At 39.9% G+C, this 26731-nt stretch overlaps 1 protein-coding gene across 14 annotated transcripts in view; it reads left to right on the top strand.

Moving 5' to 3' along the window:
- Positions 1 to 26731, top strand: part of DMD (dystrophin) — a 2379610-nt gene that overhangs the window by 1796531 nt on the left and 556348 nt on the right. For all 14 annotated transcript variants that reach the window (XM_045050793.1, XM_045050788.1, XM_045050791.1 and 11 more), the window contains one exon: positions 75 to 192. In XM_045050793.1, the coding sequence (XP_044906728.1) occupies positions 75 to 192 (118 nt within the window). The remainder of the gene's footprint in view (positions 1 to 74; positions 193 to 26731) is intronic.

Raw genomic sequence — 26731 nt, 5'->3', positions numbered from 1 at the left:
CTTTACTTTGTATTACGTAAATGGTATGCGCAATGCTCTTGAACCTCAATATTAAGTTAAGCTTTTTCCTTCAGGCAACACTGCAGGATTTGGAACAGAGGCGCCCCCAGTTGGAAGAACTCATTACCGCCGCCCAGAATTTGAAAAACAAGACCAGCAATCAAGAGGCTAGAACCATCATTACTGATCGAAGTAAGTCTTTTAACAAGCGTGGGCAACTTACGATGTATGAAAAAGTTTCAGTAATGACTTGGAAGTCGATTTGCCTCTGTTGCATTCATCAGAATAGTGCCAAACGGTTGTAAGTTATACCTCTTGTGCTAAGATTTTTCATTTCATAGTGTTATCTTTCAATAACTGAACACAATTCCATGGAATCGAGGAAATAAATTTTTCATGAATCCAGGCTCATGTAGATGCGAAGCATGGAGTGGTGGGCGTGGTGAGCATGGTGTGACAGAACGTTTGCTCCTTGGTTGTCATCTCTCTGGGCCAGCATCCATGGCGATGTCAGTCTCTCCCTTGTATTCTTGGTCGTTGGTCCAAGCAGGCAGTTGCTTCCTGGACCGTCATTCGTTCCCTTCTGCGGCGGCACTCTCATATCTGGACGCCCCCCTGTTACTGTGATCCTCTCACTGTGTAACAGCAGAAATCATTGTACCGTTCCTCCTGCCGTGCCGGGACGGGCGAGAGCCTTGGGAGGTTGTTTAAGGCCCATCTGCCTAGACATTGCCTGGACTCTTCTTTTACAGAGGGATTCGGAGTGCCTGTGCATGGGGTCTGGAAGAGTAGAGGAAGCAGAAGGGAAAACTACTCTCCTGTTACCCTCAGAGGCTCTCCTCAGGAACGAGGCCCAGTTCACCTCTGCTATCTGATTCTCTTGGATCTCCCTGGATTTCTTTCCTTCACTCTCCCTACCTCCCCTCCAGGGACACACATCCATAGTGATTTTTTTTTTTTAATTTCCCGTGTAATGCCCCTTTCCTCCCTTCCCATAACCAGCGGGATTTTTTTCTAGTGTACGAGTAGGGAAATCCTTCATTTCATCACCTTTTCTTTTTCCTTCCAAATCTTTCGTCTTTTACCAGGCATTAGGCTTTTGAAACTCAAAACCAAGAGTCTTCAGAATTTACATTCTGTTGGATTAGCACTTGCCTAAGTCACCAGTATAAAAGGTTAATATTTGAAAAATATTATTGGTCATACTTGCATGCATTAGTAAACAGTGATAATAGCTATTATTTATTGAGTTCCTCTTAGGTATCAGATAGTAGGTCTTCTATAGTGTGTGGGTTTGTGTGTGTGTGTGTGTGTGTGTGCTTCTGGAATGTTTACCCTGTTCCATCCTGTTTTATTGTTTTTGTTAATGACCTTAATCACTAGGACTAGGATTAAATACTTTTTTGGTCTGCAATTATGTATGTTTTGATTCACTTCCTAAAGACATTTCCTCTTTCACCTGTTGTGATCCTTAATTAAAATAGACTTTTTTGATTTTGAAATTTTAACTCTTCATTGTTGCTCAAACAACGTATTTGAATATATGCTAATGTATTAGTTGAGTAGCACTAGCCACTCTAATAGCTACGATCCCAAAGCTTGGTGGCTTACCATAGAAGTTTACTTTTTTCTGGTGCAGTCGAAAATAAGCAGCTTTCCGTGACGTCATTCAGGGACCCAAACCCCATCCATCTTTTGTGTCCAGAACGTCAGAGTCCTCTGCACTTAATGGGCAGATGAGGAGTAAGCATTGTTCGTTGAAATTTACTAGGAGGCAGGACTGGAAGTGGTACACGTGAATTCTGTTCAGAGCCTATTGGCTGGAACTCATCACATGACCACACCTCGTGGCAAGGTAAGCTGCAAAATATTGTTCAGTGTTGAGCCCAGGGAGGAGAGAAACTAGTTGGTAAGAAACTCATCATTCTTTTCCGTAGCTAATTTGGACAGGAAGAATACACTTAAGTTGTAGAGTTCTGTGTAAGGTATAGAACGCCATTTGTATAACGAGCAAGGCTCTTTGACTGATGTAGTAGAATGTTCCTCACTCAGTCTGGAACCGTGAGGCTTTCTCCATCAGGTTGCAACATACTGGTCCAAAAGAATGAGTCTTAGTGAGTGATTTGCTCAGTATGAGACTGAATTCCCATTACACAGTTAAGCGAGCTGTTTCTTGCCTGAGAAATATGGAAATTTGGCAAAAATGTTTATGCAAATCTGAACATACCATATAGAAAGTCGTTTGTCATTTTACTAATGAGAAATAACTTTTATTTTTTCCCTGAGAGGAAAATAACACTAATTTATTTTACACTACCCATTCAACATTGTCTAAACATTTTCCATTATCTCTTGCAATCTTTTTTTGATATCGTATTGACTTTTTCTTTCATGATGTAGATTAAAATTGAGTGACCGGAGGGCAAGTTTTTATCTCTCTGCTAATATCCAGTAATTTGAACTGTTCTGTTTTTCTAAGCTTTTGTCTTTTGGGAATGAATACCTTTATGAATATTTGTAGTACAGTGGAAAGATTCCAATCCACATGGTCCAAAAAAAAAAAAACATTTTCTTAAAAGCCAAGTGTCTTTTGAGACATGTCATGTTGCTTATTAAGAGCCTCAGCCAGAATCTTAGTTCCAAATATGCCTGGAGCCTCTAATGCCACCACCGAGATAATTCTGACAAGATATGTTTATCTAAACAATGTCGTTTGCAGCCCTGCTCTGCTACAGTTTATCTCTCCATTTGAAATCTATGACATGGGATGGAGATTCAATACTCATAAAGTTTCAGTCGTGTTCAAAATAGAATTTTCCTTAGTATAGATTTGGCTTTCAGGGAAAGAGCAGAAATAAAATACTTGCTCATAAAATTGTATTTTCTTATTGGAAGATTTCAGGATTCCTTTTTTATTGCCCTGAAACTCCTAGAAATACTTAAAAAGGAATCAGCTAAATAAAGAAAAATATTCGGTAAGAGTATAATGCTGTATTGAAACATTTTTCCTTCCTTGGTAAATCCCAGTTCATAACTTTGAACAGTTGGGGAAATCTGTATATATTTATTGCATTCTATCAAGAGAAAAGTCCAATACGAAGCAATTCCTCTCTACCAGTAATATCCATGCTGAAACCTCAAGTAATTGGGTCTGCAAAATACCAGCATGTTTCACCGTATAAAACGATTTCTCCGGTATCTGTTGTTTTTCAGGTGATTATACCTATGGAAATCATGTTGTAATGATCTAGGTGAGAGAAAAAAATTTCATTCTCAGTGCATTCAAATAAGAAATTCTCCGTGCTATTTCTGATGTTCAAACTACTCATTTTCCCTCCGTTCTTTGGTTGCTGAACGTGTCAGGCATCCCTGGTCATTTTCTCCTGCAAAAGGGCTAGGTCAGGGGACCAAAACCAGCTAAGATTGGAATGATCTAAGATTGCTTCCTGGGAGGCTTCTGAATTGTGCAAAATGCTTGTTCATGCCCATTACTACTGCAGATCATAATACCCTAATACCTTACACAGCAGTGAGGAAGGTACGGAAAGAAAGAATTCCTCTCTCCTATTGCTGTGTTCATCCCACAGATAATATTGGTGAACTTGGCTCATCTGACATTTGTATTTTAGAACCTTGCTTCTGTAGCTTCTCCCGCCATAACTGCCCACTGTTACCATTTTAAAGATCTTTAACAAGAGCACATAAAGGTTTTGAGGGCAAGCCGCCTGGGCTGGCCCCTTAGTAGCTTTGTGACCCCGAACAAACAAGTAATCTCAGTAAACTTTCTGATCTCGTCACCTCCTCTATGAAAGAAGATTACTTGCCTCTACCTCCTGGTTGGGAGCATTGGATGAGATAATACAAGAGGAGAACTCAGTACATATTAGCTCTTGTTATTTTAATTATAATCTAATTGGGTGGTTTGCATGCTTAGTGAGAAAGCATTTAATCAGGTCTCTGGTAGCTGCCTGGTTTTTAGACCACAAAGAAGAAAAGAGAGAGAGAAGTTCAAAACAACTAAAAGGAGAAGGTTGCTTTGGAAAACATGGAATAAGATACGTAAGTAGAATTAAACAAATACATGAGTCATACTACAAAGAGCAAGGCAATTCGTGTAAGGTATTTTATTTTCAATATTTACTATGACCTTAGGAGGGTAGATACTATTATGCCCATTTTAGAGATTGGAAAACTGAAGCTCAAAGAGCTTAAGTAATGTGCCTACAGTTCTAGTAAGATATCAAGCGAGGGACTAGGATTCCAACTTATGTATATATGACTCCAAAGCCCAAGGAACATCAGATGAAAAGGGTTAGTCAAAAAATAAAATAAACAAGAGTCTCTGGGAACTGATAATACAAGGAGTAGCCGCGGTTCCCTGTAATCTGGATATAATTTTTACTGCTCCCTTTTCTATTGTAGCCTTGTATGCATTTCATTGTGTAATTATAGGACTCTCTTGCACACGTTGGAAATGTAGACAATAGCGAACCTCCATAATCTACTAGCTGCACAACCTTGGCCAAGTGGAGTCACTTCTTAAGCCATGGTTTCCGCATCTGTCATGTGGGACCAATAAATAATACTTTAGCTGGTACGGTGATTATGAAGATATAATTAGGAGATGTTTCTACCGTGAAGACCTCACATGCCGAAGATGCTCTTTGAATGGTGTATACCATCATGGGGAGATGAATTTGGTGCAGAGGAACCAGAGATGAGGGCATATCAAGAGGGGTGGGGGCTTAATATATGGCTGCTGATCAGCTAAACCAGGGAAGGGACTTCTGAAACAGAAGGCCAAATCTTAAGAGAGAATTATCTCCTTAAATTTTTTTTTTCAGCTAAGGCTTTTTCAAACCAGTCTGGAATTCTTTGAGAAATTTGGTGACATCGTATAAATTTTGAGAAATGAGTTCATATCGTGTTGCTTAAAGAGCTGGTATACAGGGCTGTAGAAGGGAGAATGTTCTGCTGCCTGAGAATAAAAATACTCTCACAGGATTTTTGAACTAACTGACAGTTTTATAGCAGCTTTGTCAACCTATCATTCATTGCTGCAACCAAATGTATGAAATCCTTCATGGTGAAATAAAAAGACTTTGTTGTTCTCCACGTTTTTATGAAATCTCTGTGGCTAATGAAATGCCAGCCAATATCTTCCTCTCAGGTATTGTCTATTAGAGAGTTGCTTATTTTAGAAGAAGTGGAGTCAACCATATAAATTTCTTCTTTTGACATCTAGCACCTGCTGTCAACCTGTTATAACTACAAGCAGCTCTCAAAATTTACATCCACCAGGATGCCGCTGGCAACCGAAGAGTTCAGTTCAGTTCAGTAAATATTTGAATGCTTACTCTGTGCTAGTTAATGTCAGATGTGATGGTTGGGATAGAGGGAAAAATAAGATTCAGCCTTTGTCTTGAAAGAGCTTACAGTCGAATGTGGGTATTTGGACAAGTCTATTGGGGCAAGGCAGTCCAGGATAAGTACTTGAGCAGAGCCGCGTTCCCCAATCTTGAGAGAGAACAAGAGGAGGGAAGATTGGATCTGAGTGAAGGGGTTTGGGAATGCTTCTAGGAGGAGGTCACATTTGATCTGGTCGTGAATGGGATTTTGAAAAGCAGAAGGAGGCTGGGAGAAGAAGGGCATTTGAGGCAAGGACGAGAGGGGAATACATAATTAGACTTAAGTTAGCAATGGGGTGACAGATGAACTCGTAGAAGTGGGAGTGTGTGTGTGAGTATGTTGTGGAGGATACAGGAGTAAAAGCAGTCAGAGAGGCAAGGTAGGTGGCGAGAGAGCCCAAGCTAGAGCAGTGGCAGTAGAGTGGAAAGAAAGCACTGAATTGAGACATGCGGTGGAGCAAGTATTGACAAGATTTGGACATTGACTGGAGGTGTGGAATCTAAGAGTTTGCCTCTGAAGATTTTGAGATTCTGTGCTTTGGAAGATGGTAATATAACTGGAGACAGACTCAGGACAAGGAGTCGAATATGGGTGATCAGATAATGTGCTCAAGAGAACACAAGGAGACGTTTCAGAAGCAAAGTTACTTCTGAGCAGATTTGGAAGTTACCTGAAGTAGGTGGTGAGTTTGCACAGAGACACGGAGCCCGATGAAAAGACTAGGGAACAGTCTGGAGCTTGGCTTACGTTTAAGGAATGGAGGAAGAGGAGTTGGCGTCACACCTCCCAGTGGCTACTTACAACAGAAGCGCATTCAGACAAACACACACTGAAGACTGAGTGGATGAGTTTTACTCTGTATTTTGTTTTCTGTATCTTCTGCTGTGTCACCAGTCCGCTAACACAGATTTCTTCCTGGTCCTTAGTGATACGTTGAATAAGAAAGCTGAGAGTTAAAGTTGGTTGTGTTTATGTATGTCATTTTCTGATTCACCCTTCAGCGTACCAGAAAAAAAAAAAAAAAAAAAAAGAGATGACCATTTGCCCTCCAAGTTTATATGAGCCATTTTGCTTTTTATTTTGTAGGTCTAAGTTATGTTCCAAATACTTCACAGAAGTAAGATTAGAGAGGTAATAAAAACCAACTTCCTTAGAAATTTTAATAAGAATTGAACCCAACAAACTTTGTACCAAATGAATTTGGAGGCACAAACATAAACGCTAGAGTGTCCCACATGATTTTAGCAAAATAGGATGGTTCAAGTTCTTCAACAAAACATTATGTGATGAAGTCCTTCCTGTTGAATGCCTAACTAGATTAAAATATCATATTTTCCTTCTGTCCTTGGAAATATATTGTTTGCTCATCGATCCCTGTGTTTGTTCATCATCTGAAGACTCAGTCTAAGATTTCACCTAAGATCTCCCCTATATGATCAATTTCACCATCATTACTGGAGTCTAGAATGATGATTTCTGTCCGCTTGCGTTTATCTTCCATCATGTCTCATAATCATAAGTATCTTCTTCTGTCAATTTTCTTGTCTTTGACATTATGGGAGTAAAATGAAAAGTGCTACGTACGTTTTCAACTCTGTTCAACGAAAGCTAACAGCAGACTCCAAAGATGGTGTCCCCAATCCTATTTTATACCTTCTTGAAAGAAGATGCACTATTTTGGCCAGTGTAATAAGAAACCTAAAGGTTGAAGATTTACTTCACTATTGTATCATCCTTCTAGATAATTCCATCATGCTTTCACTTACAGATCTTTTTAGCATATTTAGGAATAACTTATGAGTGGTGATAAAATAGCAAAATGGTTCCCAGTATAGGAAAAATAAGATTACTAACACTACACGATGTATCTTAGACTTATGAAAGGCTTCAGTGGACCCACATGGTAAATAAAATGAATTTAATTTTATTTAAAGACTAAGTAAAATATCCCTTTGTTTTTTGGTAGACCACTAGGAAAGAATAAAAGTCAAAAAATATCAATTTTTACAAATAGTAAGAACTTCTTAAAAAATAAACTCAAAATATATATTTGGGTGCAGTGGACCTTGATGGTGTACCAAGGATTAAACAAAATGTATTTTGCTCAATCCCACTACAAAAATAAAAGTTTTACTACATGTATTATTATGAGTATTATTTTGTTATAATATTAATCTTCTCTTCCAGTGTCATTATTCACTAGGAATGAGTTTATTAGCGTTCTCCAGAGAACCCTGTATATATGTATATGTGTATGTACACATACATCTATATTTAGTATATTAATGATATTATAAATTATTTATAATTAACTTATATGTGTGTAGAGAGAGAGACAGAGACAGAGACAGAGATTTTAAAGAATTCGTCCCTGAGACTGTGGGGACTGCAAGTTTGAGATTTTTAGAGCAGGTCAGGAGGATAGATACTCAAAGAAGACTTAATACTGCAGTCTTGAGTCCAAAGGCAGTCTGGAGCCAGAATTCCTTCCTCTTCTGGGGACCTCAGTCTTTTCTCTTAAGGTCTTCAACTGATTGGATGAGGCTCACCCATATTATGGGGGCTAATCTGCTTTAATTACAGTCTACTGATTTCAATTCTCTAAAAAATACCCCTCAGGGAGCCTGGGTGGCTCTGTCAGTTAAGCATCTGACTTCAGCTCAGGTCAGGATATGATGGTACGTGGGTTCAAACCCTGCATGGGTGCAGAGCCCTCTTCGGATACCTCTGTCCTCCCCGTCTGTCTGCCCCTGCCCTGCTCACGCACTCTCTCTCTCTTTCTCTCAAAAATAAACATTTAAAAAAATAAATAAATAAATAAATGAAATAATGAAAAATACCCCTCGACAGCAATATCTACACTGGTGCTTAAACAACTGGGTGTCATTGCCTAGCCAGTTTAATACATAAAATTAACCATCACACGGTGCTTCATAGTGTCATGTGTTTCTTCACATGTGTCACGATTTCTTTAACTTTCATTTGCATCCAAGTAATAGGGTATCTGGAAATATACATTACGTTTACAAATGATCCGTAACCTCTTAAAGAATTTCAGAGCTCTGTCAGAGTAATTATAACTTAAAAATATACTTAAATAACTTAAAAATAATATACTTAAATAACTTAAAAATATGTATGTTTTTCCTTATACACTTTTACTTACGTTGTGTTAAATTAATACTAAACTTATTGAGGAGGGCACCTTTTGGGATGAGCACTGGGTGTTGTATGGAAACCAATTTGACAATAAATTTCATATGTTGAAAAAAAAATTAATACTAAACATCTGTCCTAAAATAATTCTGTTTTGATGTACCTATTCTTTAATTCTGGAAGAGGATTAGTATCAGAACATATTTGAACAGGATTTAAAATCCAAATTAGCAGTCATAATTGTCTTCAGTTATTAATCTCTCATGTGAACGTGTAATAGGAATAATAAATATATTTTATTTAAAGTGATGTAGCCACAATTATGGACATAAATACCATTTTCTAAGTGCTTATTTTTTCATTATGTTTCCTTTTAAGGTGAAAGGTTTGGATTAGCACGTGTTCTACTCATCCACTTTAAACTAAACATAATGAACATAACTATTAAATAAGTAAACCAGTGAGTGAAAATAGATTTTTTTTTGTATGATTGAATAAAGATAATGATGAGTACACGTAATACAAAGAATCGCACACTCAGACAATGTGGGCAGGTAAGACAAATACAAAACAAAGAGATGTGCCCACAGGAGAAATTGTAGTTTTTCACAGGCTAACATTTTTATCTCACGGCCTCGTGGGGCGTTGGAATTAAAGACCTGAATTTCTATTATATTTTTGTACCTCTGGGTATAGAGAGGAATATTCCTCCTTTGTGATATCACGCAGGTTAGATGGAGCTAAGCCAAAGGTTGGATATGGCATACACAGCTCCTAAAAGACTCTCTCAGCACTCCTCAGGTGTTGGGAAAGTGTAGGAATTCTTTTAGATCTACTTGGGTTTTTTTTTCTGTACCCAGATTTTCTCATTAATAATTTGAATCAACATAACACATTGCTTGCAACTGGTCTTTATTCTGTTGTACCTGCCTTAAGGGAAGCATGTATGAAGTAAGCAGAAAGGATTAATAGATTGTGACCTTTCCACATCCAAAGGGGAGAGCTGGGCTCCTTCTGCTTTAGTCAAGAAAAGGAGTTTGCAGTTACATATCACTGCAAAACAAATCACCCCGAAACGTAGTTGCCTAGAACAGTAATCATCATGTATTACCTCTCACGGGTTCTGTAGGTCAGGGGATCATGAGCATGTAGTTTGAGTGATTCCATCTTGGAGTTTCTCACGAGGCTGTGTTCAGTAGCCAAATGGAAGTGCAGTCATATGGACGCTTGATGGGGGCTGGAGGACCTACTCTCAAGGTGACTCACTCTTATGGTTTGTGAAGTGCTGCTGTCTAGTCGGTTCCTCTCTACCCAAGCTCCTCCGTGGGGCTGCTTGAGTGCCCCTGTGACTTTGTGGCTGGCTTCCCCCAGGAGTCAACCATGAGTACAAGGCACAAGCAGCAGTGCCTTTTTTGACCTCGCCTTAGTATTTGTCCTTTTACTTCTTCTGTAAATTATTTGCCACACCGTTTGGCCCCCGATGCAATGAGGTGGGTGGAGGAAGGACTCCAGAAGGTCATGAATGCCAGGAGGTGAAGGAGAATGGGGCCACTGTGGAGATGACTACTACCGGACTTAACAAGCCTTCAAAGGAAAGTTTTCAGACTTTTGACCCTCTGTTGTTTTAACTTTCTCCGTCAGACAACCCAGCAGATGTCAGTGCTGCTATTCCCGTGAAAAGTGACAGACCACTTGTGTGGGCCCTTGATTATGCATGTGCATGTTGAAAGGAAAAAGAACCCCCCGAGACTTTTTCTGTGGCGACCGGACGTGTGGATAATTCTCTCAGCCTGGCTCCACACGAAGAGTATGGGTTTTGAAAAGAAAAGAAAGCTTTTGGGTTTGGGAGGCCTAACAGAAAGAGTGAGGCAGCTGGTTGGTTATGGGATAATAGTGACAATGATGATGACAATGGTGATTATTACTTTTATGTTAGGAAGACAAACACGTTAGCGTGTCTTTCCCTCATCTCATCCTTAGCATAAAGCAACGCTAAAAGCAGGGCATCTAAAATGAGAAGAGGTGGTTTAAATCCTGATTTTGCCCTTTAATGACAGTGGGACCCTTAGCAAATTATTGAATCTCTCTCACCCTTTATTTCTTCATGTATAACATTAGGCTGCTGATGCCTTCCATTCCAGATTGCTGTTAGGACTCAAAAGAATGACGTATGGAATGGCCCTTTTCAAATGGCACATCACTGCATAGATATCAATATCTTAAACATCTTGTGCCTTTGTAACGAAATGCCATAGACTTGGTGGCTTAAACAACAGATGTTTGTTTATTTCTCCAAGTTCTGGAGGCCAGGAAGTCTAAGACCAAGGTGCCAGCAGATCTGGTGAGAGCCTTCTTCCTGCCTTACAGAGGGCTACCTTCCAACTGTGTCCACATGCTGCAGAGAGAAAAGATCTGCTCTCTCCCTCTCACGAGAACCCTAATGCCATCAGGAGACCTCACCCTCATGATCTCATCTAAAGTTAATTACTTCCGAAAGGCCCCATCTCCAAATACCATCACAATGGAGGGTAGGGCTTCAACTTGTGAATTTGGGATGGGGGACACATTATCAGCTCTCCTCCTTATTAAGAGCTCTACCGGGTGTTCTAGGTTGTTGACATTTGTTGACCACCAGGGTAGGAGTTTCTCATATGTAGAAAATGGATACATGGAGACTGGGAAATGTTCTTATGTCTATACCCAGAATTTTTGTGCTTGTTCAAGAAATTCATCGCCACGGAGTGTTCTCTTAAATCCCGGTCTAGGAATTTAGAAAAACTAGGCTCTCCCTCAAGATTTCCTGAATGAATGGATCAATGAATGAATGAGTGAAGTGCTTTATGGTATTTTCTTCAGTGTTAAGATAAAACAAAAATATTGGGGCGCCTGGGTGGCGCAGTCGGTTAAGCGTCCGACTTCAGCCAGGTCACGATCTCGCGGTCCGGGAGTTCGAGCCCCGCGTCGGGCTCTGGGCTGATGGCTCAGAGCCTGGAGCCTGTTTCCGATTCTGTGTCTCCCTCTCTCTCTGCCCCTCCCCCGTTCATGCTCTGTCTCTCTCTGTCCCAAAAATAAATAAACGTTGAAAAAAAAATTAAAAAAAAAATAAAACAAAAATATTTATGCAGAATGTTCTATTTTTAGTGTTTCCAGCTACTGCATAGTCTGGTTTATTGCCATCTGTATGTCTAACCCTGGGTCACAGGAGTAAAGCCATTGAGAGCCTCCTATAAAGTCCATAAGGCGGTGATAGAAACAATAAACTTGACCGTTGGCATCTGATTTTTCTTTTATACAAGAGTGTTAGAACCGCTGCCTTGGGCCACGGCTAGCTTTCAGGAAAACACAATTGGTGGACAGAAGGAAAGGTAGAGCGTCCTATAGCAGCCTGATTTAATTTGTTATCAGAAAAATGTATGCTACACAGCACAATGTTTAAAATAGAAAATTGGGTCCCAAATGCACAGAGTAAGAATGAGTGAAAAACACCTTTCTCTATAATTAAACAGAACACTGTGCCATGAATCGATAAAATCCAGTCAACCTGAAAATGTGAACATCAAGTGTAATTGTGCAGAAAGATAAGGCCATATGAACAACATAGGAATGTATAGGCTCCTGTGGTCCTTTTCCTTTTTTATTTTGGAGAAGGATGGGGAGAGAGCATGAGCAGGGGAGAGGTAGAGAGAGAGGGAGAGAGGGAATCCAAGTAGATTCCACACTCAGCCTGGAGCCCAACACAGGACTCAATCCCACAACTGTGGCATCATGACCTGAGCCCAAATCAAGACTCAGACACCCAACCGACTGAGCCACCCAGGCGCCCCTCGTATTGGCCTTTTGAAACAGTGGCACTTTACTTGTTCCTCAGTAAGGATTTAGTTTTGTCTTAGCCATTGTAGGAACTGCTAAAAGGGGAAGGCTCAGTCCCGTCGGACTCTAAAATGGGCGATTTCTCCTGATGATTATTAGTACTTGTAAACTTCTTGGAGTTTTAGCACATCAGGTTGTGTGTCTGTGATTGTAGGGTACGATGCCAAACAAAGCATATATGCACCTAGGGGGCATAGTACCATAGGGGGTACATATCATTAAATGGAACAGGATTCATTATTTTCTTAGCATGTGGCAGGGCGCTTCAATGCTCAGGTTCCCCTCTCCGCAGCTAGGTGTTTCGGTAATGGAAAACGTGTCCCAGAGAACTCCAGAACCTACGAAACATTTCAGACAGTACGGAGGTGTCAAAATTTTTACTGACGGTATGTGGCAAAGTCAGATTTTACTCAGATTCTAAAATATCTCATCTTATAAATAGTGATATTGTATATCTGTGTTCCGTTTTACATAAATTGGACCAAGAACTCTAAAACATATGTGAGTTGATTTGATATCCACAACATGGCCTAGAGTAGGTATTGTCCTCATTCGATAAGTGACGGAACCGAGGATCGTGGTTTGTAATACCTTTCTCAAGGTCACACAGATAGCACAGGAAAAGCCAGGGTTTAACCCAAGTGTTCTGATTCTTAAAAAGGGTGTTAGATGGCTCTTCTTTCCCCAAACCTACACTGAAAGGAGACAACACTTGCGAGTTAGTTATTGAAAGTTTATATACACATATATACATGTACACATTTATATGCATATTTATGTCTTATGTACTCATGTGTGTATATATTTACACATAAATGTTATATATATGCTACTGACATATATCTGTATCAATTATTTATGAACTTACGATATTTCCGTTAAAATATATCAGGTATCTAATGAATCATGGAACTCAAAATCCTCCTAGGGATTCATTTTTATGCCTTAAGCAAAGTCACTGAAAAAAAAAAAGCCAACACAGCTTGAAAAAAAAAACAAAAACAAAAAAAAATTCACCTGAAGAGATTAATACAATGCCCTGCTGAAAAAGCAAACAAAACCCAAACAAAACCCACAGTAAATACACCCAGGTTTTGGAACGGTGAGTGATAGTTCAGTTTTAAGAGATTGGGAGTCTTTTTAGTACACTCTCTTATGAGCAGAAGAGATTTAAAAAGCACCTTGGTCTGATTCCAGTTCACATACCTCATCCTTGCAGAAAATGTACTAGGCCATTTGAAATGTTCTTCTCTTCGTTTTTGGAGGCTCAGCTGATTTGAGCAAAATGGAAATGAAATGTAAATAGAGAGTTCTTAATCTTCAGAAGCTCAAGTCCCCCCCCCCCCAATCTTTAAAGTAGAAATTTGGATTAGGATTCTCTTTATCTTTTTTTTTTTAATGAAACTTTCTTTTTCCTTTTATCATGATGTCTGTTGAAAAGGTTCAGAGAACTCAAATCAGAAAGTCATGTTGTAACTTAAGACAAAATAGGAATGTGAAGTCGTATTATATAAAGAACACAGGGGATGACTAAGTTGCCTGTTGTCCCTAGGGGAAGCAGAATAAATATCAAAATGCAGGGCGGCCGGCACAATGTGCTACGGCCATTAAAAACATTACACTCACTGGCTGTACACTTCCTTAGGTGGGTGATGAGTTGTACCTATTTTAAGACTTCAAACAACCAGAGTGCCCAGGATGGTTTGCATCAGTTGGTACCCAAATCTGGCATAGGCACTTGTAAGCTGCTTCATTTGAGCCATACTACTAATATTTTTTTTGTTTCGATCAAATGGTATCATTTCATTATTTTTGTGTCTTGGTTCTAAGTATACACACCAAGTTGCATGGCCGTTCAAAAAGGGTTGACTTGAAATATATTTTTGACCTAGAGATTATGGGATGGGTCTTTACCATGACTCTAGGAACCAGATTCCTGATTCAAAATTCCGTCCTCTAAAATAACTGGCAGATACAACTGTCTAGTTCAGGTAAAAGTTGTTGACTTTGTAGGGGAGGAAAAATAATTTTCCTTCTGCCCTTCTAGGTTCTTCACTGAGACATCCCTGATAATAAAAGACAGACTAATAGGAGAAAAACAAACAGAAGCTTCGTAACATGTATATCTCCTGTATACGTGAGAGAGAGAGCCAAGAAAACTGAGTAACTCCCAAAAATGACCCGAGCGGCCACCTTTAATGACATCTCCAGCCAAAGACAAAAGATGTTCCAGGGGGCAATTATGGGAGGTTATCTGGCAAAGGCAGTCATCAAGGGTGTGGTTTTTGCAGATTTAAATCCTTGACTATTCCATTGATAAGAGTTACTAGAGATTTTAGAGTCAAGTACAGACAGGGAGACACCTTAACAAATGGAGATTTCTCTTACAAATGTAAATATCTCTTAGGGTGACTTCTACTTCATTTTCAAGGCTTTTCTCTGTCTGCTCTTTCTTAAAAAATTACCCGTTTAAAATAATCCTTATGCCAAACAAGCATATTTCGGGGTGATATATTCTGCTCCCCTTCAACTAGAATACCAAGTTGGTTTTTAAAGATAGAATTGGCATCCTTAAGGAATTTTAAAAGGATCTCAAGAAAATGTCATAATGCTGGTTTGAAACTAAAAGTAATAAAAATTTTATTCTATTTTAGTATGCTAAAGTAATTGAACAAGTTATTTCATTTAAAAATTAGATTCTTCAGTATCACAGTGCCCTGTGCTAATAACAAAAGAGCATTAAATTATGTTCATATATGATTTAGTATAATTTAATCAGAAATAGAATAAATTCATCAAGTTAGGCAGTGGTGACTATTCCAAGTTTCTTTCTCTTGTAAGTAGTAAGAAATGTAAGGATCGGCCCCATCCTTTAAAGTGCCTAGATTAACAGTAGTACCTAGAAAACAGTCATTAGGTGCTTACTAAATAAGTTTTCACCTTCAAGTTTGTGGAAGCAAATAAATATAGATTGACCCTCTTCTAAAAGAAACAGACCGATGAGACTGATGACTTTCTTTTATAAATGTATGTCTGCAAATATTTAATAAGGACCTAATTTACACAAAGAAATCAATCTGGAGTGAAAGATTATTTTACTCATTTCCCAAAAGCTATAGCTGAATTATATTTTAAACTTGACCTAATCTTTTTACTTAACAATTTGCATTCGTATTTAAGTTACATGAAGGGCAAATACAAGTTAAAATATTGAAATTTTCATTCACACATTTATTTATCAAATTTTGATTATGTACTTACAGCATGTATGGTATCAGGCTGGGAATTTTATGGTATTCCAAGGAAATAATAATATAATCTCCTCCAGTGAAGTGTTTGTTATTAAGTAGAAATAGTAAAATTATTATCATGTTCGATAGAATATAGGTATATGCCATAGAAAAATATAAATAATATTTTCATAACATCCATGCATTTATTCATTGTTCATTACTTCATTTAATTATAATTATTTGGTCACCTTCGGGTGAAAGGGATGTATGGAAGTGAATAAAATATGAATGCTTTTGTCCAAGAGCTGATAGTCCAAGGGGAGACAGATGTGTACAGATAATAACTTTGATACCGAAGCGAAACACAGATGCAAGGTGCAAGCAAAGTAAAATGGAGGTTGAAAGGAGGCAGAGACTCTGCTGTGTCAGGGCAGAGACTGTTTTATTTCATCACAGATTTTTCCAGAACCTAGGCTAGCACTTGGCACAAAGAAGGTTCAGATGACGTGTTCGTGGTCTACTGAAGTCTCAGTGGAACGTATCATGGAAGTGAATCGGAAGCTGGACCTTACAGCTGAGAGAGATACGTTTCAAGTGGAAGAAATACGGGGATCAAAGAAGTAAAGGCCTTCAACACTGAAAGAGGCCTTGGAGACCATCTGGTATGGTCTTGCTTGTACTTTCTGTCTTCAGTACTAGAGCACTTTGGTCTAACAGTGTCCTAACGCACACTGTCATTTATAACCAGATAGCAAATGGGAAGTGTCTATGACTGAGGCACTAAGTTCCTATACACAACAGACACCAAAGTGAGGTATGCAACAGGTATGCACATTTTGAAAGGAAATGGATAGAAAGAGATTCAGAACATTGCGACTTGGGAAAAATTTGACGGTTCTTGGGAGAAAATGCTGCTCTGAGTGCCCCCTTCTCCTAAGGTCCCCCACTTTCACAAGGGGAGGAGCCGACCTTCCATTTTAAGAGAGAGGAGTTTCTTTTTTTAAGTGTATTCATTTTGAGAGAGAGAAAGGGAGAAGGAGCAGAGGAGGGGCAGAGAGAACCCCAAATGGGCTCCGTGCCGACAGCACAGAGCCCGACGCGGGGCTCCCACTCATGAACCGTGAGATCTTGACCTGAGCCGAAGTCAGACGCTTAACCGACTGAGGCACCCGGGTGCTCCTGAGAGAAGCTCCTTTAGGAACACTTGCAGGGGAACCTGGAGCAGTGTATATCATCGGATTCCAAGTTCCTGAGGTGGGAATGATTCACTCCCACCAAAAAAAAAAAAAAAAATGACATGTATCTGGATTTAGGACAGCAAATGAAAGGATGCCAGTGATTGCCAAGTCTAGAAAAGCTTCGTCAAACCCCTCTAGTGATATTTAACATCAGCCAGACCCAGAAAGCAAAAATTCACATTCGAATAGTCACAGTACGTCGTCAAGTAAGAACTTCCTGTTCTCCTTCCCTCTCTTCCATCCACTCCTGTTCAACTCTGTTAGGGTGAAAAAGGGCAGCTGGTGAACGAGAGAGGAAGCTCAGCCTACACCCCCCCCCTCACCATAGTAAGGGACCTGGGCCAATTGCAGCCTCTGCTAGTTGGGGAGAAGTTGTATATGTGAATTCAGTTTGAAGGGTTAATTAATGTACTAGACTGGAAATTCTAATATTAATGTATTAAAATGACAACAGAACCTTGTATTACCTTGCTTTGGCCAGAAAAGACTTGGAAGCTGCCCATATTTTCACCCAGGGACAGAAGAACTACCTCCTTGAGCAGATTTAAAGGGACAAAGGAAGACAGATGAAGCTGTCTTTATACTTAAATGCCATAAATCCTGATTATTCAACATATAAGTTGTACCTTTCACACATTATTTTAAAGGGGGAAAACAACATAAAGTGATTTGCACCGAGGTACGGCATGAAGGTAACACTTACAGTATTTTGGTTCAATTAAGATAATCAAGTATGCCTGAAATACTTGATAACTGGATAAATATAAAAATCTATATAATACCGAAGTTACCAATTAATCAAAGCCATGAATTTTTGAAAGTATGTAGTAACCTAGGAGCAGTAAGTAATATCGCTGGAACACTGCCTTCTAAGGATTACCAAAGGGGAGGGCTGGCTGTGGCAGAGCAAACCTGAGTTATAGAATAACAGATTCTAGTTAGCTATGGGCCTCTAATTGCAGAGGATAATTACAACATGGTGGGTTGCAAGAACCCCCCCCCCCCGCCCAAGAAACCATGTCAGAGCTTAATTATGGCGAGTGACTTCTCTAGCCCATCAAAATGTCATGATCCAACCCACAACTGTGCATACATTTTTTGTAACTTTCTTACTTTGAGTGTCATTATGCTTCTCAAAGATCCATCCATATCCTCCCTTTCTTAAAAATAATTTTTCAGGGGCGTCTGGGTGGTTCAGTCGATCGAGCATCTAACTCTTGATATCGGCTCATGTCACGATCTCACGGTTCGTTGGGATCAAGCCCCGTGCCAGGCTCTGTGCTGACAGTGTGGAGCCTGCTTGGGATTCTCTCTCCCTCTTCCTCTAGCCCACTCACGTTCCTCCTTCTCTCTCTCTCTCTCTCTCAAAATAAATACACATGAAAACAAATGTAATAAAATAATAATAATATTTCAGACAATTTGTCTTTGATAACTCTCCTGTAAATTTTAATGATACTTATATACAGACACTTGACATTCCAAAGGAATATTCTTCAACACCATGTAGATCAACACATCTTCAATTCCGTTATGGGATATGTGAAGTATGTATTTTGTCCAAAGTGCGTACTTTACAGTGTTCACAGTAGATCTTTACAGACGAGGAAAATGGGACCTAGAGAGGTTAAGTCGAGTAGCTAACAAGCGTTCCAATTATGTTTGAGCTCGGATGAGGCTGATTACAAAATACGCATTCTTAATTCTTTCTTCTATATGCGTTTTCTATTCGAACTGTGTGTTGCTATGTAAGTTTTGCACTGGGGCTCCTTTTCAGGGTCTTTTAAATACTTAAGTCACTTGTAAAATGAGTACTTTCTTCGAATGAGAAATCCATTAGGCAGAAGAAAACAACTTGGCAATAAATTTTAGGCATTATCCCCATGCCAAGTAATTATCAGAAGGCCTCATGCTTTGAGACTGCGCAAGGGTGATCTTAAGATAATGGAGTGAGGCTTGCATTGTGAACTTTCTTGATGCTCTACATCGTGATGTGCTTCATGGATTGGCTTCCGAAAAGATTTGTAAAGCATTCTGGGAAGGTTCTGCCAATTAAAAACCGGAGATTGGCTGAAGGCTTGCAGCAATTGAATTTTGAATACAGATGGTGCCAAATTGAATGTTTCCATAGCAACAGACTTTTCCTTAATAACTTTTAGATGGGAAGGGGAACATAAAAGGAAACCATCTTTCAGCAGATGTATATTCCTACAATGTGTTTTCAGATTGGTTTTGGAAGCGAATTTGTACTTAACTAGTGATTGTTTTAAGTGGATCAGAATATGACTAAATTCTCCTGAGGAAATATTTTGAGAATAACAGGAATATATCCTAGGAACCTTACAAAGACATAAAAAGGGCATGGTTTAAAAAACAAAACAGGGGCGCCTGGGTGGCTCAGTCGGTTGAGCGGCCAACTTCGGCTCAGGTCACGATCTCACGGTCCGTGAGTTCGAGCCCCACGTCAGGCTCTGTGCTGAGAGCTCAGAGCCTGGAGCCTGTTTCGGATTCTGTGTCTCCCTCTCTCTGACCCTCCCCCATTCGTGCTCTGTCTCTCTCTGTCTCAAAAATAAATAAACGTTAAAAAAAATTTTTTTTAAAAATAAAGGATGGTTCGCTAAGTGAGAGAAGCTACCTAAACCGCCCACTTTTATTATTCTAAGTGATTTCTCAAATAGAAAGAGTTAGGTCATTTCTCTCACATGGTATCCAAGACGTGATAACAAATGCTTGCTTGCTCCCCTGGCTTTCCTTTATGATTCCACGCAACCCGGGTCTCCCCCCCCTGCCCCCCGCCATCACATACACAGACTTAACTTCCCCTCTTCCTCCTTCTGTTACGGGGCAGTGTAAAACTCAGGTGTGTTGCAGAGATGTGAGCCAATAGTTGGAGCTTCTTACTCGCTCCACATTACTACTCCTTCCTCGCTTGATTGCACGGGGTACTCCATTACCAAAACCCTTACTAAATAACTGGGCAACGATCTCCAACTCCAGTGGCAAGGCCCGGACTCCTACCACAAGCAATTCTGCCATAATAGGGATATAAGAAGGACCTGGGAATCTGCATTTGAAGGAGTTCTCTGAAGCTCAGCCAGGTTATTTTTGCAGATGGCTGATATCATCTGTCATCTCCTTTATTCCCCAATTTTAATTTCAGAGGAAAATCTTTTTTTCTGGCTTTTTCCAAATTTCTGGAAGGTTAGGACTCAGAGCCCCTCTGAACTTGTACATGTAAAGAGAAACTTAAGGGGATGGAGAGGGAGACAATGATAGATGAGTTACATAGATATGTACAGAAAATAGAAATAGGTGTGTATACATATTAATAGTAATAGAAATCTGTTGTTTAAAACTGGAAAGAAATATGCATACTCTTAAAAATGTAATTTAGGGGCCCCTGGGTAGTTCAGTCAGTTAAGTGTCCAAATCTTGGTTCGGCTCAGGTCAAAATCTCATGCTTTTGTGGGTTCGAGCCCTGCGTCGGGCTCTGCGTTGGCCTTGCAAAGCTTGCTTGGGATTCTCTCTCTTCCTTGCTCTCTGCCCCTCCCCCACTCGCAGTGTCTCTGTCTCTCTCAAATAAATAAACTTATTTTTAAAAAATGTAGTTTAAAAATATGAAGATTTGCCTTCAGTTGAAAACAGTATGACGGGGCATCTGGGTGGCTCAGTGGATTAAGCATCTGACTTCGGCTCAGGTCATCATCTTGCAGTTTGTGGGTTCCAGCCCCGCGTCGGGCTCTGTGCTGACAGCTCGGAGCCTGGAGCCTGCTTCGGATTCTGTGTCTCCCTCTCTATGCCCCTCCCCTGCTCATACTCTATCTCTCTCAGTCTCTCAAAAATGAATAAACATTAAAAAATTTTTTTAAAAATAGTATGATGAACTTGAATGAAATAGGATCCTGAAAGCAAATGTTCCTCCCTGCCTCCCCCTCCTCCCACCCCTCCTTCCCATTCTTTTCCTCTTCCTCTTCCTTCTACTCTCTCTCTCTCTCTCTCTCTCTCTCTCTCTCACACACACACACACACACACACACACACACACTCAGCTGTACAAGTCAGCACAGGGTTATAACATAAAAACCAATCCCTGAACCAGATAAATAAAGGAAAAGGTTTATGTTCTTTCTCAATCTTTACTTATTTTCCCTAAATTAGTTTTCAGTCAATAATCACGTGTAAGAACAAGTACCAGTGCTCTATAGACAATTCAACATGAATAATCAGATGAGAATTTAATGAAAATGAAGGTTGAAAATGGAGGTACACTGTCATTAAAGACACTGCTTTCATGGCTTAGTCCCAAACACTCTGCACTCTACACTCAGTCCTTGATTTTACCCTCTTTTGAGCTGCAAAGGTGGGAATAACAATCACAAGCAGACATTCCAGGTTTCATTTATAAAACATCCTTAAAAGCGAGAGAGACAGGTGGAAACAAAGGCACAGAATGAGAAGGAAAACGGTAAAATGGCATTGTTTAATTTTTTTTTTAACGTTTATTTATTTTTGAGACAGAGAGAGACAGAGCATGAACAGGGGAGGGGCCGAGAGAGAGGGAGACACAGAATCGGAAGCAGGCTCCAGGCTCTGAGCCGTCAGCACAGAGCCCGATGCGGGGCTCGAACTCACGGACCATGAGATCGTGACCTGAGCTGAAGTCGGACGCTTAACCGACTGAGCCACCCAGTGCCCCAAAATGGCATTGTTTAAACAGAGATGGAAACTGAACAATGAATTTGGTTATCAGACACTTCGGTATGTAGCTTTTCTTTAAGCCTGTAATTTGCTTATTTATCACAGGAAAATGATAAATCTAAAAATGCCTACTTTGTATCTCTTACTGTACTAATATTAATTCTATGTAATACAACAAAGACACTCATTCAATGTTTGGAGAAACTTTGTTGTTAAAGGTTGGTTCATACCTATTGCTGAATATCACAATGTGTATTAGAAGTAGTTTCAGATAGTATTTAATGGCATAGGGAATGAGTGGTTACAACATTAATGGCTAAGTGTGAAAAAGTAGGACACAATTTTATTTGTGCTGTGTCAGCCTACTTTTGTACAGAAGAAAAGAAGAGACACAAAAAAATAAAAGCCAGCAAGACAAATAACTGGAGGATATACCTCAAAATGTGTAATAGCTATGGGGCGCCTGGGTGGCTCAGTCGGTGAAGCATCCGACTTCGGCTCAGGTCATGATCTCACGGTTTGTGAGCTCGAGCCCCACATTGGGCTCTGTGCTGACAGCTCAGATCCTGGAGCCGGCTTTGGACTCTGTGTCTCCTTCTCTCTCTGTCTCTCTGCTTCTCATGCTCTGTCTCTGTCTCTCTCAAAAATAAATAAACATTAAAAAAAATTTTAATGTTTAATAGCTATCAACTGGTGGAATTTAAGTGAACTTTCTTTTTCCTTTATATCTATCTGTGTTTTTCCCATTCCATTCAGTATATTACACTGGTACAGTATTTCTCAACCTTTTATTCATCATTAACCTCTAAGAAGCCTTTTTAGACTTTTAGTTTCCTAATCCCCTCTCCCGCACGGAATTTAAAAAAAAAAAAAAACACACCTTTTTTTAATGTTTATTTATTTTTGAGACAGAGAGAGACAGAGCATGAGCAGGGGAGGAGCAAGGAGAGAGGGAGACATAGAATCCGAAGCAGGCTCCAGGGTCTGAGCTGTCAGCACAGAGCCCGACGCAGGGCTCGAGCTCATCAACCACGAGATCATGACCTGAGCCAAAGTCGGTGGCTCAACTGACTAAGCCACCCAGGTGCCCCTCCCCCATGGAATTTTAATCCCACAGATATGCTCCATAATCTATTTATATTGTGGCTCCTTGGAGAGTCACAAACCACTGTGATGTGTGTATATATATTAAGAATTTTTGTCCCTCAAGAACAAATATGCACCTCCTCGGGGCACTGTTGTCCCTCTTGTGAATGCATGTGCCCGCCCAAGAGCCAGAAGATTCGGATTCAGAAAATTTGAGGTGGGAACAAAGGCTTGAAGTTTGAGGTGGGAACAAAGGAAATTCATTTTTTTTTTTTTCAGCAGAGCTCAGGTGTTTCAAAAGCAATGTGTAAATGTACCTACTTAATGTTACTCTATGTTTTTTCAGAAACCTGAAAAATAAGCATTTCTCTATTTTTAGGAATAATACTAATGATGGGACATACTTACACATTTATACATCTGTAAGAATTTGCCTTGTTTTTCTACTGTCAGGAACATATAACTTTGAACACAAGTTGGAACCACTTTCATGAAACACAATTTCTTCCTTGTCTTTCTTCTTGACCTTTCTATCTTTTCTACCATCTACTTCTGTGTAGGTCTTTTCTTTTAGACATTGTTGATTTCTTTATTTTTTTCCTTCACAGCCAATTGAGCCGAGGTGTGGGCTTAGCCTCCTGAATTCATACTTCCATTGTGGCTGGTAAAATGTGAACTAAAACCTCGCAATCACATGGTACCCTTGTGGATCATTTTCTCCAGTCAGACAATTATGCAGAGGCCCCAGAGTATTCTAAGGCCATTGCTGAAGCTATTTTTTAAAATCCTATAGCATTTTCTCATTGTTGGTTAGATTTCACCACATGGAAGTTTTCATTTTTAAGGCTAAAAAAAGCCCTAAGATGAGTTGGAGAACTATTGAGCACAGCAGGTTATAAACCAATTAGGATGATGGTGTCCTTCCTGGATGGAGATTTTCATGAACCTCTCACATGACCTATTTCAGCTCTGTTTTTTTCTTTTTGTTTTTGTTTTTTAATGTTCAAAGTGAGTAGAGTAATGAAGAGGTGATTTAGGAAGGTTTGGACTCAGGGAAGAAAAAAAAGCAACCTTTCATTAGGCTGCTAGTAACAGCTAGCTTATTAAGCAGCAAGAGACAGAGCTTTAGTATAGAAAAAAAAAAAGGATGAAAAAAAGCAATGAGATTAGAAGGTCAATAACACCAATGGAACTGGCAGCATGGCAGTTCATAGCGTATCTTTTGTTTTGGGGAGACAAGTATCCTAACTTTGGTCTGAACCTCTTGCTAATACCGACCTTAAGAAAACCTAACTTACTTTATCTGTGGGTACCAAAATGCCTAAGGATCAATCTCTTACCTAAGCTTTATTCAGGTGGAGAGAATCAGTATACCAATTTGCAGCTGACATATTAGTCGATGTACATACTTTCTGCTGTTTCATAGCACGACTATTTCTAATTTTCCAGAACAGTGATGTAACTGCTCATCAGCCAAGAAAAAGGCATGGGAACATTCTTCTCACTGGAGTCAACCTTAGTGCTTCGTGTGGTGACTAAGATAGAGATAGGGTTGTTCCAAGCTGGAACTTCCCCCTGGCACCAGTTATGGTCCCAAGTGCTTTCAAGTGGACCCGGGGAGTACAGGAAGACCAAAGAGTCTGAATGTTGCCCAGGAGAACGTGTATGAACTCAAAGATAGCGAAAGAGAGTAGGGGAGTAGTTTTGGTGGATATGGTAAGAAAGCCAGAAAGATGGCAGAATTCAGGGAAAAGAAAATGTTAGAGATTTCCTAAGTAACGAGCTCCTTCTAATAATCAGATTAAGAGTATAACTATGGAGTGGCTAGATACAAAGCCACATTTTGCCCTGGCTGGTTGATGAGTGGTCCATTCTCGTCCAGTCATTTTTTCCCCAGTTTTTCATGTTAACAAATTCTTTGTATTATCAAGCAAATTTCAAGTGGAAATTTTCTACTCTCGTTGACTAACTTGGCTTCCTTTATTTTGCCTAACTTTGCCTACTTTCTTATTCCCTACTCCTTCCAAATCCTGGCTCCCACAGTGAGGCAGCTCCCATGCCTTAAGTTTCCTGTTTGATTTTGCTCCTTTAACTGCCAAAGTGAACTCTCCAAACATTTCTGTCATTTCCTTCTCTACCTAACCTCTTGTGGCCCAGGTTCTAAACCACTTCCCTGAAGCTATCAATGATTGCCCGAGAGGTTCGCTTTGCTTAGTGTAGGGACCACCTCCCACTCTTCATCTCTGGATGTTTGCCGTGAACACGGGGACAATGTAACCTTTCCCAAATCTCTGATCTCATTTTCCTGCCCTTAGTCGGCCTCTCACCCCGGGCTTTCCCTTTGTCCGATATGCTTATGGTTTCGTTTACTCATCACTATATGAATGGCATCTCTCAAAGTGACACCTCTGACCTCTCACCTGCTTTATCCATCCCATATGGCATACTATGTACTTCACTTTTTCCTTTGGGGGTGATCAAGAACTCACATTTCAAATAAATTTGCAGATCCAGGCAACTCCCCTCCCCCCCCATTTTGTGATAAGAAAGGGAACCACCAATGACTTGCAAGTCAAGCCCAAAATAAAGTCAAGCAAGCAAGACTTCCCACCAAAGGGTCTTGAAGGGAAGAATTTGCAGACATTACATACGGCCTGTATTCTGGAAGGGGCCCAGTGACCTAGGCACACCTTGCTGAGAAACAGTCATAGTGGTCCCAGTCTGTTAGCTCCCTCTTTTCCTGTGAGAGGGAAAAGTCATACTATGCCAGGGTCAGATCTTCTAAAAGCCCCTGAAAGAATTGCAAGGCTGATCTCATCCCATTCCTTTTCCCACAGAAGCATTCAGCGAAGTACCTATCACCTACCAGGCAATGCATTCTATGCAGAGGGAAGAGTTTAGGCAAAGTCCTTGGCATTTAATCTTCCGAATATGTCGCTAGTTTGTTCTTCTCTTTCAGTCTACCAGCCACCATCGGGCTCTTCCCGGACACCTGTCCCAGCTTGTTGCTCTGTTTTCTCCACATCTTTTCTTGACCCTCCCCCTGCCCCGATCTGTTTTGCCATTGACGGCCTGATTCATCTTTTCAAACCCAGATCAGATGTGTCCCTTCCCTGCGTGCACCCTTCCAGCGGACCCCCCCACTGCCCTGACAACACAGACCAGGATCCTTACCGTAACTCAAAAGGCCAGTAGAAGCCATGAAAACCCCCTCTCTCAGCTTTCCTTTCTAACAGATGATGCGTTCAAAGAAGTGATGTGTCCTAAAGCCACAAATGCCAAATGCATATGGATCTTGAATTAAGCAGTTTACTTATAAAATGTTTATTACTCCCTCTGCAGCTTTGGTTTTGAATACATGTTAACTCCATCGCAAGTACACAATCGATTGTGAAGAAAAAGTTAGCAATAAATGAATGGATAGACAAAGGGATAAGTAAATGAATAAATGTGGAAAAACAAATTCGCATCGTATGATCTATATAAGAACCCTTTATAAGAGCTTAGGAGAACAAAAGTATAATCTCGTGGGATATCCAGTTCTGGCAATGTTTGTGTGTCTTTATGTTTTTGTTAAAAGGCGTCCATTTTATATGTTTTTGAAGGAATATATTTTAAAGAAGATAATAATAGTACCTTATGGTTGCTGACAGCTTTGCAGTTTATAAAGCACTTTTCACATAGATTACCTCATTTAAAATTTCTCTATTCCTTCTTTTACTATGGAAATTCTTTTTAAGAAGATTTTCTTCTAAAATTAAGGCAGTCACACTATTCTGCTTCTGTATTTCTCAGCCATATGTTTCACCAAGGTATTGTGTCTCTCTTGGATCTTTCTTCCCCGGACGTACAGTTATGATTTACCCAGAGGTAAATAGAAATAGTGGGAGCTGTATACAGTTTTTTTGTTGTTTCTTGTAAACTCAAGCCTTTCATTTTAGGAGACTCTATACCACTTTAGGAGTTGCTATACTAATGTTCAAAGCATATTTACATATTTGGTGCGAAACTATTTTATCACTTGAATTGGAATCATTAGAA

The sequence above is a fragment of the Felis catus genome, chromosome X (genome assembly GCF_018350175.1).
Source record: "Felis catus isolate Fca126 chromosome X, F.catus_Fca126_mat1.0, whole genome shotgun sequence".
NCBI classification, from domain to species: Eukaryota; Metazoa; Chordata; class Mammalia; order Carnivora; family Felidae; genus Felis; species Felis catus.
This window is presented reverse-complemented; position numbering and strand designations above follow the sequence as displayed.